Source organism: Cydia strobilella, chromosome 9 (genome assembly GCF_947568885.1).
Source record: "Cydia strobilella chromosome 9, ilCydStro3.1, whole genome shotgun sequence".
Classification (NCBI taxonomy): domain Eukaryota; kingdom Metazoa; phylum Arthropoda; class Insecta; order Lepidoptera; family Tortricidae; genus Cydia; species Cydia strobilella.
The window spans coordinates 7,301,658-7,317,882 of NC_086049.1; the positions used below are offsets into that span (position 1 = coordinate 7,301,658).

The window sequence follows — 16,225 nt, forward strand, 5'->3', positions numbered from 1 at the left end:
CACTCGTGTGCGAGTTACGATTTAGAAATAACCCGACCAAGTTACGTAGGTTATTGTCAGGAATGTTAAAACGTGTTTAATTTTGTCGCATTGCTTATGTTCTGTCCCTCACGGGCGCACGCGTAGGACCCTCCACACTCGTGCACGAAGCCGCGAACGCGAGTGTGGAGTCTAGTTCGCTAATCAGCGAAATCGACTCCATACTCGCGTTCGCAGCTTCGCGCCGCGTAGTCTGGAGCGGAGCACATCTATAGAAAATATACTAGATTAATGATGGGAAAACGCAGCATTGTTTTGGACCGTACCACTCACAGCTGACATTATTTTTTAGGTTAAGTTGAGAATCTTATGTAAATATAACTTTAAAATGCGTATTGGTACTTATTTTGTAAATAATATTTTTTCACATAACTCCACATGGACCGCGATCCGTAATACGTGGCTAATAAGGTCTTGTTCCGCAAAAGTCAGCCACGACCATGACTGCACAGAAAAATTTGAAAACGTATTTTCATTTCCATTTGTTCGACATGTCGCTACATTAAATAGGATGAAATTGTATCATATAATTGGCACTTCTTTAGCCATACCAGGCTGTGGCTTATTGGAGACACTTAGTGTTTTTCCTGAAAATACGTTCCTTGCAGCTTCATACATAGGTAAGCAAATTTCGTTTAAAATATTGAAGGCAAGTCTAGTAGTTATATTCCAAATCTTATAAACAATTGTCTGCTTATAGGTGTTACTGGCGCAACCCTATTTTCTTTGGCAAGTTTACCACTCAATAATGCAATTGGATTTCTGTACATCAGTGAAGATAATAAACTGATTAAAATATCATCAGTGGATTTCTGGGGCCGTAGAAGAGATCGAATAGTGTCTGCAGATGAATGGATACCACTTCTTGACATGAAACAAAAAAAAATGGATGCAATTTATCTTTCACCTCAACTTACTGATGGTACCAAGTATAAGCTGTTTATAAAATTCGGGAAAGTCCTTAATTCTACAAAAATGGGACAGGTTATAGAATAAGCTTGGATTAAACTATATTAGAATTAAAGATAATATTTGTAAAATACTAATTTATTTCATTAATTATCTATTCAATTCAATCTATACCATACATAATACATTATAGTCATGAGACCCAAAACAAATACATTTGAGATATTGTTTAAGTAGTGTAGTAGTAGTGAAGTATTATTGCAGTTAATAATTGAAGTGTTTTGCTGCCATAAATTAATGCATTGAAATGAATTACATGCCATCACTCACTTTCATTATTATTATCCGTCTGTATATACAAATTTATAAAATTACCTACATATTGTACGCCCCAAGTCTAAAACAAGTATTTCATTTCATTAGCCAAAGAAACTAATTTCAAGCAATTCACACACACAGATACAACTTTTTACATCCATATTAAGGTATTAAACCAGGTTCTCAAAGAAGCCAAGTCGGCACTGTGTAAGTTCATGACCAGGCTAACTGATAACAACTGATGATGATATAAAACTTTAATATTATAAAATGATTTACTATATAAAAGTACATACACAAGACAGCATAGAATAGATAATAAATATTTACATGCCATTTGATAAAATATACAATAAAGTGGAGAACCCGGAGTGCAAATAGAGATTGGTTACAGAACCATACTAAATGTTCTTCAAAACATTTCTGTGAACTTCATGGTAAAGATTACATATTTAAGATAAGAATTTTTACTACTTGAACTAACATAATTAGAACTATCCCATTCACAAGAACATTTTCAAATTTGTATGATAAACATTCATGACTAACAATGTTTTCCATAATGAAAATGTTCTAAAGAATAGCACAACTCTAAACATAATTATTAATATACTATAGATCTTTCCTCTCGCATGGAAAGATAATCAATGAAATGCAAATTTGCCCCAAGTAAGGACAACTCAAATATGGCCATGGAAGGTAAGCCAGTCACTCAGAATCAATGACATTATATTAATTGGTGATAAAATGTGATCCACTCTGACTGCATAATTGTTACAAACGTGTAAGGCTACCTAACAGATGTGAAGGAGTAAGTTTGCAAGTGAGATATCGTGAACAATTCAGTGGGTGGGTTGCAAGCCTGGATCAACCAATGTTTTAGGTTGTTTTCCTTGCAGCATTCAGTGTCAACACTGGTGCTCTGATGCATGTTCATGTTCTGATTGATGCCAACTAGAGCCAGATTTAGTTTAGTACTGACTTCTAGATAAAGCAAATTTGGCCTAGGTCTCTATTTGAGGTGTTAACGCACTGGCCCCATAGGTAGTTGCCTAATTAGGCAATAGCATGAGTGTGATTGTTAAGCCTTTATAGATAATGTGGTTCTTGCAGACTGTCAGCACATGCTTAGACATAGACATTGTGTCTGACCATCAGCCCTGACCATAGACACGGATAAGGCGTTCCTTAGTCTAGCCAGGCCTGTGCAGGCTGGTCCGTGGTAAAGGGGCTGACTCCGTTCCGCTCCATGGCGTCCAGCACTTCGCAGACATGCGCCGCTACCTCTGCCCGGCTCTGGTCTATGCCTTTGATGAAGGGGTGTTCCAACAGCCTGTTGTATTTTGGACGCTGATTCTCTTCTTTGATGAGGCTGTAATTAAAAATAATGTTCAAATTTCTAATAATAGGGATGTTGACATTTTTTTAGAACTGTTTTCATTTTATAGATAGACACGTGATTATTGCAAAAAAAATATTTTTTAATTTTTATTAATTAATTAATAAAAAATCGTATAATTAGTTTAGTGTTTAAATTTCGCGCAAAAACGGTCCAAGCTGTCAAGGTTTGAAAACTTGTCTGTGCGCGATTTGCGTTTGCAGTGACGTGATGCTTAGCATTATATTATATACTTTATTTTATTTTTTTCATAGCCTATATTGTGTCCCACGGCTGGGCAAAGGCCTCCCCTGTCTTTCGCCACTCGTCACTTTAATTATACTTTAATTATTTTTAATTAATTTATTACGCATATTTACACTTACAAAATATGATTTTCAGCATTCTAATATTTTGTATTGTAAACCATTTTGTACGGAACAATCTTAATATTTTTTTCTGAAACGTTAACAGGTTTCTTAGGATTCATTGCGTTTACCAAGTATGTAAGTTAATCAATTATGGTAGTCAGCACGTTTTACCGCAGTCAGGCAGATAACTCACCAAGTGTTGACGAAATTGACGAAGTTATTGGAGAAGGCGTTGTTGGCGTTGGTGAGGCGCGGCGGGTCGCCCTGCACCACCTGCTGCAGCTGCTCGAACACGGAGCCCCAGCGCGGGTAGGGGAAGGCGCCGGTGGCCACCTCCATGAGCGTGATGCCGAGCGACCACACGTCCGAGCGCACGTCGTACCCGCGCGCGCGCCCCGGGTCGATGCGCTCCGGCTGCGATCACAGTACGAGTACACCTTATTCAAACAATCTTACTTATTTTTGTCATAAGTTTACAGACATATTTAGACTGTTTCAGGTAGGTCACTACTCACTAGTTACCAGTGTCAAGGTGTCCATAGAATTCGATTCCCACTGGGTTGTCCCCTCCACTAGCATCAAGTCCTCTCATGCAAAAAACTAGATCGAAACCGTTTTATAATTGGACGCTACACACGTTAACCTTTTCGACGCCACTGACGGTTTTGAGTCCGCCATGTCGCGCTATCTCGCAATATAGTTAACTTTTGGTAAACGTTGTTTCCTTTCTGTTGAAAGCATCCCGCCTCGCCTACGGGAGGGAGTACGAACGGTCCTTGAGCCAAAGGTCCGAGCTTGCCGCGAGCTTCACTCCAGATAATTTCCCGCTTGATACAGAGAGTAAGTATTTGTGGTATTTTCTATAAAAAGCGACGTTATTGTCGATGGCGCTTACGCCATTATAAACGATGCTATGCTACGTAAGCGCCATCGACAATAAGGTCCCTTTTTTAGAAAATGCCCCATTTTATGTAAGTATGCAACACATACCGTTACATTGAGCAACATAGACCTACGTGCATATGCATAAAGTTCAATTTCAGTTTTGACACTTCGGTGACGTGGAGTCTGAGTGACGGCTTTTGTATGACACGGCGTCGAAAAGGTTAAACTTATATTACCTACATCTATTTTATGTCAAAGAAATACTACACAAAGTCTCAAAAGCCCGACCAGTAATATTATCATTGTCAAGAGGGCGCTCATGGAGACTTTATAAAGGAGCCAAATCTCTATGTATGAAAAGTGTCCATCAAAAAACAGTAATTAGGCGGCGCCACCATACACCGAAGTACTACCAAAAACAACCTACATAAATTGGTCGGGTTATTTTTTGTCTTATATGGTTCATGTTATACTCATGTCCCAGAGCCTAACTAGCGCCATCGGAGAGATTAGGAACTATTATTTAAAGCTGAAAGCTGGTCACTTTTGCAATAGTTCTGCCATAAGAGATTGTCGTCCTTTCTATACCGTCCATAAGGGCGCTGTTATTCTCATGTGATAGTTCAGTATAGTATGGAAAAATTAGTTCCAGTGAAATTCCGCAACATGGCGCGTGATCATATATTCCTGGTCAGGCTTTAGAACAGTACTCACCGCCATGTACGGACGGCACCCGGCGTCCCGAGTCCGGGCTATCGAGTCCACCAGCTTGCCCGAAATACCGAAGTCACATAACTTAATATTGCCCCTTCTGTCTAGCAGGATGTTTGATGGCTTTACATCCCTGTGACAAGTACATAATACACAATAAACATCACACAATACCACCCCACATCACCTACACAATATCATCATCATCATACAATTATATTAAAAAGTGTATAATAATAATAATATGATGCCTGCTATGATGCCGCCATCTATGCAAACCTTTGACAGTTGCCAACCCCATCGATTCGTGGCTTAGCTGCTGATATAGGCGAAATATTTCAACTGAATTACAAAAAGAAATAGGTTCTAAATGAGAAAAGTGCGAGTCAGACTCGCGTTCCAAGGGTTCCGTCCATTACACAATTTTTAACAATTCATTTTTTTATGTGAAACGCGAGTGAATTGTCTTTAAAATCCCGTAGGGGTCGGATTAAAAAGTGATTAAGTCCGACTCACGCTTGACTGCACATTTCTAATAGGTTATTTACCTATAGATGACAGGAATGTCATCTATAGGTAAATAACTATTTAGTGTATTTTTTTCAAAATTTTAGACCCAGTAGTTTCGGAGATAAAGGGGGGGAATGGTCATTTTTTGCCCATTTTCTTGAATAACTTCTAAACTGTTTATCCTAAAATTATAATTTATTATTTTAGTATCAAATTTGAGATACTCACAATAAGCTCTTTCATTTGATATGTACAGACGGACGGACGGACAGACAGACAGACAGACGCACGAGTGATCCTATAAGGGTTACATTTTTTTGTTGAGGTACGAAACCCTAAAAATAACTTGTTCTTTTATTTATGGTCTCATGGCTAATGAGCTAGGAGACAATATTGATGTTCTCAGAAATAAATACATTTATAAAATCTCTCCTTTCACGTACTTAAGCTTATTAAAACTATTTATGGCAGTACAGTAAACCCTTCCTACTCGAGAATATCACAAAAAAATAATATAATTATAATTATTGGATAATTGAAATGTGTTATTTTTATATTGTTTTATTTTACTCTAATTTATGATTATTTGAATACATTGAATATATTATGTAAATCCAATTATGACGATAATAATAATAATATGTAATATTATTATAAATAAATGAGTATGAGTATCAACATTTCAAAGTCATATAATATTCGGTTTACTTACCTATGAATAATTTTTAGCTTCTCTTTTAAATAATTTAAAGCTTTCACGGTAGCTAGGGTTATCTTAGCTATAATGGTTTCTGGTATTCGTGTTTGCATCCGCTCGCATATGAACTTATAATATTTATCTAAAGAGGTGTCCATCAGCTCCATACAAATCCAACAGTCACCCTGAAATTTTTGTAAAATGGTAAATAACAAAATGGTGTATTTTAGAATTCCGAAAATGATATTAGGAAATATCCAAATATGCACAGGGTTTTCATCTTGACAAAAAACTACCAACGCAACACTCAGACCGAAAACGGTTCAATTTCGCTCTAGTTTCAGGAGAGAAAACAGAAAGTAACGGGGGCACATTTTTTTTCATTTTTTAGTTAAAAACTTGTACTCCAGCATAATTAAATTTCAGGAACAGGAAAATTTATTTTAAGTGGATAAGGCGTCAGATGGGATGGCGCGGGGAAACGGGCCGGGAGGTAACTGCCAACTTGAAGCCAATCGGTCGTGGAATGAATAAGATAATTACCTCTTTGAACAGCGCTCCATAGAACTGCACGATATATACACAGTCATTGCTCTTCATGACCACCTCCAGGTCCATGAGCAGCTGTTTCTGCTCCTTCTCGTCCACGGTGGAGCGGATGCGTTTCACAGCCATCACACGGTTTGTTCTGTTTCAAATAATACCATGACTCTTCAAGTGCGGGAACCGCTCCCGGTCAATTACGCCATTAAAATATGAAATTTCATTAATTAATATTAAATTAAAGTTCCAACAACTCAAAATTACGTGCCACTTCAAGGATTAATAATAATAGTAAATAATAATAAGGAAATGAAGGTTTACAAGACAATAGTTCAACTGCCATTTTGCCTAGTTGGTAGTGAAACTGCCATTAAACTGGTGATCCTGAGTTTGAATCCCAGTAAGGGCAGTTATTCATGCAATGTTCTTTAGTTATGACCAAAGATAGATATAACTCCGTAATAGATGGATACAGTCTAAGGAAAAAACGTGCCTCGAAAATCAAGAAAATTTGATTCTGGTTCAGAGGGCGCTACTAGCTTTGGCCTACTGTCGTATAGATGGCGTTGACGGTTTCGTTTGTTATTTAACAATTTCAACGCATATCAGTGAAAGAACATGGGTCAAAATCATAAAAATAATTAATGCAAATAAAAAAAATCATTTATCCATATTTAAATACATTTTATCGTATTTTTATAAATCTTCATTTTTAGTTTTAAAGTGTGTCGACAGATGGCAGTGAATTTACTGGGGTTACAAAATTTACTATGACAGTATCGCTCTAGTATAAGTTACTCTATGGTTATGACTTATTATACTAATTCAACTAGGGAACAAATCAAATTATTTTTATGAAATATTTTGATTTGTGTTTTTTAAGTAGTCACACTACTACCTATATATATGTCCTTTAGTCCACGGCTATACTAAGCTGAAGACGTGGGTTCGATTCCCGCCTCGGCCACCGGTGGACTTGGCCACATTTTCTTTAGTGTATGATACCTATTTCAGTTTATTATTATACTATGACACTTAATATCTTTTAGGGTTCCGTACCCAAAGGGTAAAAACGGGACCCTATTACTAAGACTCCGCTGTCCGTCTGTCACCAGGCTGTATCTCATGAACCGTGATAGCTAGACAGTTGAAATTTTCGCAGATGATGTATTGCTGTTGCCGCTATAACAAAAAATACTAAAAAGTACGGAACCCTCGGTGCGCGAGTCCGACTCGCACTTGGCCGGTTCTTTTTTCTTTTGTGCAATGATGTAAATCATAAAAAAAAAAACAACAGACATTCATTGACATGAAACTACTTATAGGTACTCACTTCCTATGAACCATCTTATTTACAGCTCCAAAGGCACCACGTCCAATTTCTCCCAGATCAATCAGGTCATCAGCGGTAAAATCATAAATTTCTGTCGCAGACAGCTGCAGCTTACCCGACGACTGCATAGACGGATAAATCCTGCATCTATCCCTGCAGATAAAATCTCACATGATATATAATGAACATACGCGTGCTAACTAGCCTACTCGGGGCACGAACATGAAAGTGATATTTATTATTAAAGTTTATTATAATTATTATCTTAAGAGGGTTGATATGAGAAATTATATAAAATGTCTTTATCGTAGTAAAGGAACTAGAGGATTTTCAATGAGCACATGATAAATACACCATTAATAAACTTTAATAATAAACATCACTTTAGTATTCATGCCCAAAGTTAGCACAAGTATGACTATGAAATAAAACTATTTTAACAGATTACAAGTATTACAACGCATACAACGGATTTAAAATACATCCTGACGTTTTGAACCCTTTACAGTATTCATGGTTAACGGGATACAGAGGAAAAACAAAATAATTAATATTAAAAATATTGAAACATTGAGACGAATTTTAATATACAGTATATGCAATATAATCTATTAAACAGTTTTATGTCATAAGTCATGAATAACTATCATGGTAATCAAAGACAATATTTTTGCCAAATTGAATTTGTGCCAAAACTGGGGGTGATTACCTCCTGATCTGAGTCACTCGAGGTATAACACTGCTTGCTTATTTAAAATATGGATAAAATCAGTTTCTAGAATTAGGTGCTGACCTAACCATAAGTAGACTTGGCACTCCTCAATACAGCCAACCTTCTCAGGGTTCCGTACCCAAAGGGTAAAAACAAGACCCTATTACTAAGACTCTGCTGTCCGTCTGTCTGTCTGTCACCAGGCTGTATCTCATGAAGCGTGATAGCTAGACAGTTGAAATTTTCACAGATGATGTATTTCTGTTGCCGCTATAACAAAAAATACTAAAAACAGAATAAAATAAATATTTAAGTGGGGGCTCCCATACAACAAACGTGATTTTTTGGCCGTTTTTTGCGTAATGGTACGGAACCCTTCGTACGCGAGTCCGACTCGTACTTGGCCGGTTTTTTTGCTTTATGCATTACATGAGAGTCACCTGGCCATTAAATAGCTTGTACACTAAAAAATCTGAGTATTTACACGTAAAAAAAAACTGTATAAGGCCAGGATTACACTCGTAAGTTTTACTTACGTAAGTAGGGACAAAGCTATTTGCTAGAATGAGATAACGATATTCATATCTCATTCTGTAGTATAGCTGTGTCCCTACTTACGTAAGTAAAACTTATGAGTGTAATCCTGGCCTAAGGTATACCCGTGTAAGATCGGATGGAGGGTAAGATCGTATGATCGCAATTGCTTCCTAAATAGTAGTTATTTTACATCACTAGCAATACAATATGTGACGCCATTTCATCCCGTGTCAGTCGTGTTACCAGTGGCGTAACTAGGGGGGGCAGAGGGGGGCAAGTAGCAGCAGGGGAACTTTCGTCAGTCATCAGGGAGCGCAATTTGGTGACTGCCCCGGGCGCCATATCCTCTAGCTACGCCCCTGCTTGTTCATACAATTTTAAAAAAAGTGTGGAAAATATACGTATACAACTTATTCTCCTTGCTTTAGAGTCCAAATTAGCAATTAGTCCGATCTTAGTCCAAGAAGGTGTTTTGGCTTGGAGTCTTGAAGAAAATGCAATTCAACTTTGAGTTTAGGTTACTCCTAGACTATTTTATTAAGGGGCATTAAGTGAATTAATAATAAAAGTTTGTTTTCTATTTAATCATTTGCAATAAACATGGAGGTAAAAGTTAGTGAGAAATAAGTAATATATTTTTTTGTAACATCCTTCAAACTTGCCGAAAAAGTCCCGTCTTACCCGGGTATACCTTATCTGTTGACATATTTAAAGCAAGCAGACCATGTTTCCTAACAATATATTAGTTACCCAGTCTGTGAATCCAATGGTCTTATTTATGTGATGTAATTTTATTGCATGTTAAACTTTTCTTTTGTGATTTGTAAAGTTTTCTTTATTTAACCATGTTAGTGTAACTGTTTTCAATGCAAAAAATTAATGTTTGCGTCTCTGGCATAGAACATTATACCAAATGGATTTAGGAGATTATTTTACATAAGCTAATCTAGTTTGTTCAGAAAGAGAAGAGTCGTGGAATGTACTGGGACTCATATGTCCAATGACTCTTCTCTTTGCGCACAGACTAATAAGAACTGGGCTTTATAATAGGTTTCTGTCAGGGTTCTATTAGCATTACTAAAATCCCCTACTACCCTTGTTAGCTTTATAGACTTCTACAAAGTTTACATAAAATAGTGTAAACAAAGATTGAACGCCAATCATTTTCAAAGAGAAATCGCTATTGATTTTAATTTAATTATCCTTTGAGTCTTGCAAAAAAGCTAAAATTGGAAAATCTGTTTGATTATTAAGTATAACATTCATAGTAACACTAGGAAACATTACAAGTACAGTATGTATGAGAATTAAAGAACTGCTAGTTGAGTGGGGCACAGTTACCTTGCGTTTTCAGGCAACACATCTCTGATGGTGCGCGCCGGTATGCGAGGTCTCGGTGCCGCGGCGGAGTTCGCGAAAGGCACGAAAGCCGCATCATCTCCCGAGGGCCCGCCGATTTGAAGATCCAAAATTTTGCGTTTTTCGGTACTGAACAGATTCAAATCAGGTTTCGGCATACTAGGTCTGCTGGGTCCTGAAATATTAACAACGTGCACATTCTTACACAATTTAATAACAATATCGCTTGTAAACAATTTTATTAAACTAAAACATATGGGGATTTGCCGGAATATCTTATTTTATACCTTGGTTTGATGACACTTCACCATTCTTCGACATTTTAATGGATGTGCTTGTAACGTTTTCACTATTCTTTGGTGTATGTAACGAATCCCCAACTCTCCATTTGAAGATATGAATATTGAAACGGGTCAAGTTTTCATAATGGACAACATGAATCTGTTTTGTTCAATTTATGCATCGTATTTATGTATTTATCGACAACAGCAAAGTGACACGGAGAAACGTACTTTTGCCGTCGTTTGACAGGTATTGACCTGTGTTACCAGCATGATAAGTATGCTATGCTACGCGACCATTAAGGGCTTATTACACTTTGCTAAATTTAGTGACTAACAAGAGGGACGCCGCTATACGTGAGACGCGATAAGAGATACATCCTATTGTTTCTCACGTATATCGGGTCTCTCTTGTGGGTCACTAAATTAGGATAGTGTAATAAGCTCTTTACGCGACTATTCAGTGTTGCTATGCTTAAGCGCTTCACACCGCTAGTTCATAGCAAAGAATACAAAACGTTGTGTGATGAAACTGATGAACGCTTGCAGCCCCCGACATCAAACATAATATTACTGACGCGATAAGAGATACATCCTATTGTTTCTCTCGTATATCGGGTCTCTCTTGTGGGTCACTAAATTAGGATAGTGTAATAAGCTCTTTACGCGACTATTCAGTGTTGCTATGCTTAAGCGCTTCACACCGCTAGTTCATAGCAAAGAATACAAAACGTTGTGTGATGAAACTGATGAACGCTTGCAGCCCCCGACATCAAACATAATATTATTGGAGTGGAGTGGCTTGAATACACACATTTAACACCCTATACGGTACACGTCTTCTACATATTGCATTCATCATGAGTGCAATGTGTTCCAAAACATGAAGCGAAATCGATAGCAGGTAGTGTACCTATATTGAACCAACAGGTTCAAGTTAAAATGTACACTCCCATAACAATGGGCTAAAAACAAATGTAAAAAGTAAATAAATATTTTATTAAATTTATATTCAGTATTCCAATTTACTTAAAATCAGGTATAGGCTAGCTTGACAGTTGTTCTGTAAAAAACAGGTATGGTTCTTGTAAATAATATACTTAAAATGTTGTCCAATAAGTCAGACTAAATTATTATTGAATTCAAGATTCTCGCTTTTGTTTTTTTGATGGTCTTGGAGCAGAACTAGATGCATCAACGTCTGATATTTTGCTCAGTTTCTTTATGTTCTTTTTTGATGTACTGCCATTTACACAATTTTTTTCTTTAGATACTTGAGCTGTATTTTTAGACGGGTTTCTGCTAACAGGATGTGATTTGTCAATTTTTGGCAGGCTCTTTGTTGGTGACTGTCTGCCATCTCCACTTTGTTTCTGATAGAATGGTTTGATTTTATCAAAGTTTACGTAGTCCACAGTTACTGGTTCCACTTGATTTGTTTCAAACATCTCATCATCTTCATCTGGACCTAGTTTGACCCACCTAAGAAAAAAAATGCATTAGTTTAAAACATCACTTTTGTCAGTGTATGTATATAAAAATGTTGATAAAAAGCTCTTATTACCTTGCATCTAGTTCTCCCCTAATGTAGGGCAAAGCTCCATAGAGATCTAATACAACCACCCGGAACAACACTACTTGTCCCTCTTGGACTACTGATCCAATCCATTCATTGCCAGGCTCCTCAGTCGGCCGGGGAATCACCACATTGAATACACTAAAAATTAAAATGTTTGTTAAGTGACAACAAATCATTTGTTTTCACTTGTGACACTTTTATTTTAAGCCACAGACCACTAAAGCTAAGCAAATGGTTCTAATTTATGTTTGCCCTGATTTTGGGTCATGGGCAGTGCAAGAATATAGGCTCTGTGATGTTGTAAATTAATAGTTCTGATCACAAGAGTATTAGTGAGTGTATTCTACAATGATATCCTTACTTTTAGCTGATTTAGTGACACAGTAGAATTTGTAGATTGTTAGAACTTACCGATGTACAAGGATGCCTAGATGGGTATTGCTCTTTTTGTTTACCAGTCCTTTTAAGGTGGCACCCACATATGGTTGAAATATGAAGTAGTCCGCTTGTACTTGAAACTGAATGTCTGAGCCATCATTGCGTATTGCGCCCACATTGGTTAAGACTCTTAAATTTTTGTAGCTAAGTAAAATGCCGTTTAACCTGCAACAATACCAATATTCTATGTAGGTACAGTGATTGGCCCAAGCCGAAAATAGTATTTCAAATCAAATGTGTAATACATACTCTTTATCAAACTTCCCGATTTTGTAATCCAACAGGTTTTTTATTGATTCCTGGAGGTTACTAAGACACCAAGGCTGTAGTGCAAGGTTTTGTGTAACTTTTTTTTCCACAACACAGGAGTTCTTATCATTGGCTAGTTTCCTTAATTCCTTAAGGTTGAATTTTATAATAGTTGACATGTTGAAAACGCATGTGTTTTTTTTGTGAATTAGTGGTTCATTACCTAAATAAATATCAAACAATTGTATAAAATGTGAAATTTACAATTTTTGACATTGCACGCGATCACATTTTGTTTTTATGTCAAATAGTAGTCTTTTTAAAATTTGGCGTTTTATCACTAGACGTAGGAGCGATGGTAAACAGCAAACTAAAAAGGGCTCTGCATAAACTTGGCACTTGCCATCTCCCTGACTAAGGAACTAAATAATGACAGCACTAGACGTATATAAAAAAATCACATTTTAGTTTATGGCAGAAGGCAGAAAAGACAACTGTCAATGTCAGTTGGGTTGGGTTACTTAGGTTTGAGACTAGGTTATGTTGTTTTGTTTTAAAGGAACCATAAAAATATCAATATATACAAATAATCAAAGCTTAAATAATAAAACTAGAAATCTTTTTTTGTAACTATGAATAACGTAACCAACAAGTTATTATTGATAAATAAATTCGTGACACATTCACCCTGTTTGCTACGGTAAGATAGCTGAAAATAACCACATATAATTTTTTTTTTTTACTAGCCTATTTTGGTGTCCCACTGCTGGGCAAAGGCCTCTCCCCTTGTCTTCCACGACTCCCGATAAAGTGCCTCCTCCGGCCAGTTGTTGAGAAAGGTGTCTATGTCGTCCCGCCATCTCCGTCTGGGCCTGCCGGGTCCGCGCCCCTCTTTTGGCATCCATTTGGTAGCTATGCTAGCCCATCTGTCTGGATGCATGCGGCAGACGTGACCGGCCCAGTCCCATTTGAGCCTAGCAGTCTTCTCACCGACGTCAGCAATAATTATTTGAATAAAACGTTAGTAATATATTGTCAATGTTTTTTGGGTTACAGAGGGAGCTCCGTGCTTCAAAACCGAAGTTATTCTCGGCCAACTAGTTTTCCAGACTACTTCCAAAATCCCATATTTAGGAAAGAAGATCAGGCAAGGCTTATTGAGAGTGGGGACTTTGCCAAAATCACTGCAGCGCCTGTGAAACCACCAGGATCACATGAAACCTCATCTGTTTACCATGATCCACTAGTCAAGTATGTAATTCTTTGTTTTGTACCTACACAGGGTTTATAATGTTCTCAATCACAGTACACCAAACACTATATTTTCGTGCACATTTTGTAACTTATGTTTGAAAACCTGACAGTATCATTTTTATTAATTAACAATCACTTTTTGTCCTGGTCCCTTTTTTACATTTTTGTGATGAGTGCTTGTGTAAAAAATAAACGGATCATACACTGAGTGGTTTAGCATTAAAAAGGGTGTTAGGCAGGGATGTGTAGCATCACCGTGGCTGTTTAATTTGTTAATGGGCAGTAGTTTACATGATTTGAGAAATGATGAATGTGGGCTGAGAATGAGTGGATTACCCATCAAATGTCTTCTTTATGCTGTCCTGGTATTATCATTAGTATCATTGGGTGAAGAGTTGCAGGAGACGGTAACTAGAATACGTTGGTCTTTTGAAAGGAAAGGAATGATAAATGTAAGCAAGACAAAAGTAATGGTAATTGGAAAGTAAGAAAATATGATAAACTGTGAAATTTTGATTGGTCAGGAAAGAGTGGAACAAGTAAAAGAGTATGTGTATCTGGGAACTGTTCACTAGGGATGGTAAGCATAATAAAGACATTGAAAGGAGAGTGAATGCTGGAAATTGTGTGAATGGGGCACTTAACGCTTTATGAGCAGCCAGAAGGTGTCGCAAAAAGCATGGTTGGTTGTCTGGAATGATCCCATTGTTGTAATATGGCAATTAACCACTTTAAGAGTTTAGCAGTAACATACAGTACATTGACATAAACGCATATTGCTTGTGTCAGCGCAACCTAACGTGTATATAATATAGGCAGGTTTTTAGAGAATATACATATACTATCACACTTAAGGTGTTTCACTCTATACTCCCTATCACTACTTGAGACATAACAGGTAACATCTTGAAATAAAACTATGAAAACGGATTATATCGCGTATATTGAATTTATAATACATCCCGACGTTTCGAACTCTTTACAGCGTTCGTGGTCAACGGGTGATTTCCAGTCACCCGTTGACCACGAACGCTGTAAAGAGTTCGAAACGTCGGGATGTATTATAAATTCAATATACGCGATATAATCCGTTTTCATAGTTTTATTTCATGAGTAACTATCGCGGTAACCGAAGACAATATTAGGTAACATCTTGTTATTTGATAGTTATTGATATTTAAAATTCCAGCAAAGTTATTAATCATGTAATGGAAATGGGCAAGAAGAAGCTGGCTCGCAGTCTAGTTGAACAAGCCTTTGAAAATATAAAGAGGATGCAAATTGAAAGATACCACCTCGCTACCACACCTGAAGCAAAAGCCAAAATTGAGTTGAGTCCAAAAGCAATCTTATACAAAGCCATTGAAAACGCAAAGCCATTGTTGTTACTGTCACCAATCAAGAGAGGAGGTATTAGTTATCAGGTAAACATTTGTAACATTATTATAATGACAAATAATTTAACCAATCTAAGCTAGATAAGTTGTGATATTGTATTTCAGAGGTCGCCTGTGAACACATCCTCTTGTTTCAAAACAAAACCTCTATTCTACTTTTTAGGGTTCCGTACCCAAAGGGACCCTATTACTAAGACTCTGCTGTCCCTCTGTCCGTCTGTCTGTCACCAGGCTGTATCTCATGAACCGTGACTAGCTATCACAAATTTTCACAGATGATGTATTTCTGTTGCCGCTATAACAACAAATACTAAACAGTACAGAACCCTCGCTGCGTGAGTCCGACTCGCACTTGGCCAGTTTTTGTTAATATAATGTCACATAAAAAATTTCAGGTTCCTGGTCCCATTACAGAGAAGAGATCCCTGTTCCTAGCAATAAAATGGCTGCTTGAAGCCACCAATGAGAAAGAGAGAACAGTTCACTTCCCCCAGGCATTTGCTTGGGAGTTGCTAGATGCTGCTAACAACACAGGCAAGGTTGTGAAGAGGAAACAAGACTTGCACCGGCAGTGTGAGGCCAACCGCGCGTACGCTCACTACAGGTGGCAGTGAACCGTTTATGTTGTACTTTCAACTGTGTATCAGTAATATATATGTAGATAAATTAATAATTTTATTGCTTTAATTCCGCCTGGCACATAAAAACCTTACGTTTCTTTTTCC

At 37.2% G+C, this 16,225-nt stretch overlaps 4 protein-coding genes across 4 annotated transcripts; 2 read left to right on the forward strand and 2 right to left on the reverse strand.

The window, feature by feature from the left end:
- Positions 1 to 307: 307 nt before the first annotated feature.
- LOC134744159 (transmembrane protein 186) lies at positions 308 to 1,081 on the forward strand. The gene is made up of 2 exons (XM_063677864.1): positions 308 to 659; positions 740 to 1,081. The coding sequence occupies exons 1-2, from the start codon at positions 368 to 370 to the stop codon at positions 1,033 to 1,035; spliced, it is 588 nt and encodes a 195-aa protein (XP_063533934.1). The 5' UTR covers positions 308 to 367; the 3' UTR covers positions 1,036 to 1,081.
- LOC134744158 (dual specificity mitogen-activated protein kinase kinase 4-like) lies at positions 1,071 to 10,846 on the reverse strand. The gene is made up of 8 exons (XM_063677863.1): positions 10,590 to 10,846; positions 10,285 to 10,477; positions 7,695 to 7,847; positions 6,362 to 6,506; positions 5,834 to 6,003; positions 4,615 to 4,744; positions 3,209 to 3,429; positions 1,071 to 2,638 (listed from the first exon to the last, which is right to left on the reverse strand). The coding sequence occupies exons 1-8, from the start codon at positions 10,621 to 10,623 to the stop codon at positions 2,455 to 2,457; spliced, it is 1,230 nt and encodes a 409-aa protein (XP_063533933.1). The 5' UTR covers positions 10,624 to 10,846; the 3' UTR covers positions 1,071 to 2,454.
- Positions 10,847 to 11,662: 816 nt separating this feature from the next.
- LOC134744160 (DNA-directed RNA polymerase I subunit RPA43) lies at positions 11,663 to 13,158 on the reverse strand. The gene is made up of 4 exons (XM_063677865.1): positions 12,850 to 13,158; positions 12,574 to 12,765; positions 12,148 to 12,300; positions 11,663 to 12,065 (listed from the first exon to the last, which is right to left on the reverse strand). The coding sequence occupies exons 1-4, from the start codon at positions 13,026 to 13,028 to the stop codon at positions 11,726 to 11,728; spliced, it is 864 nt and encodes a 287-aa protein (XP_063533935.1). The 5' UTR covers positions 13,029 to 13,158; the 3' UTR covers positions 11,663 to 11,725.
- A 210-nt stretch (positions 13,159 to 13,368) lies between these two features.
- LOC134743886 (small ribosomal subunit protein uS7m) lies at positions 13,369 to 16,166 on the forward strand. The gene is made up of 4 exons (XM_063677517.1): positions 13,369 to 13,549; positions 13,906 to 14,100; positions 15,293 to 15,527; positions 15,896 to 16,166. Exons 1-4 carry the CDS (start codon positions 13,482 to 13,484, stop codon positions 16,112 to 16,114), a joined length of 717 nt encoding a protein of 238 aa, XP_063533587.1. The 5' UTR covers positions 13,369 to 13,481; the 3' UTR covers positions 16,115 to 16,166.
- The last annotated feature ends 59 nt before the right edge of the window (positions 16,167 to 16,225 follow it).

What these genes read in the sequence shown, in the direction of transcription:
- LOC134744159 (XM_063677864.1), top strand. Translation starts at nt 368, where the DNA reads ATGCGTATTGGTACTTATTTTGTAAATAATATTTTTTCACATAACTCC. An exon ending in CCTTGCAGCTTCATACATAG is followed by an intron (nt 660 to 739) that starts GTAAGCAAATTT and finishes GTCTGCTTATAG; the next exon opens with GTGTTACTGGCGCAACCCTA.
- LOC134743886 (XM_063677517.1), top strand. Translation starts at nt 13,482, where the DNA reads ATGAATAACGTAACCAACAAGTTATTATTGATAAATAAATTCGTGACA. An exon ending in CATTCACCCTGTTTGCTACG is followed by an intron (nt 13,550 to 13,905) that starts GTAAGATAGCTG and finishes TTTGGGTTACAG; the next exon opens with AGGGAGCTCCGTGCTTCAAA. An exon ending in GAGGAGGTATTAGTTATCAG is followed by an intron (nt 15,528 to 15,895) that starts GTAAACATTTGT and finishes AAAAAATTTCAG; the next exon opens with GTTCCTGGTCCCATTACAGA.
- LOC134744160 (XM_063677865.1), bottom strand. Translation starts at nt 13,028, where the DNA reads ATGTCAACTATTATAAAATTCAACCTTAAGGAATTAAGGAAACTAGCC. An exon ending in ATCGGGAAGTTTGATAAAGA is followed by an intron (nt 12,766 to 12,849) that starts GTATGTATTACA and finishes GTATTGTTGCAG; the next exon opens with GTTAAACGGCATTTTACTTA. An exon ending in CTAGGCATCCTTGTACATCG is followed by an intron (nt 12,301 to 12,573) that starts GTAAGTTCTAAC and finishes TTTAATTTTTAG; the next exon opens with TGTATTCAATGTGGTGATTC.
- LOC134744158 (XM_063677863.1), bottom strand. Translation starts at nt 10,623, where the DNA reads ATGTCGAAGAATGGTGAAGTGTCATCAAACCAAG. An exon ending in GTGTTGCCTGAAAACGCAAG is followed by an intron (nt 7,848 to 10,284) that starts GTAACTGTGCCC and finishes TTTTATCTGCAG; the next exon opens with GGATAGATGCAGGATTTATC. An exon ending in AAGCTAAAAATTATTCATAG is followed by an intron (nt 4,745 to 5,833) that starts GTAAGTAAACCG and finishes TACTTGTCACAG; the next exon opens with GGATGTAAAGCCATCAAACA.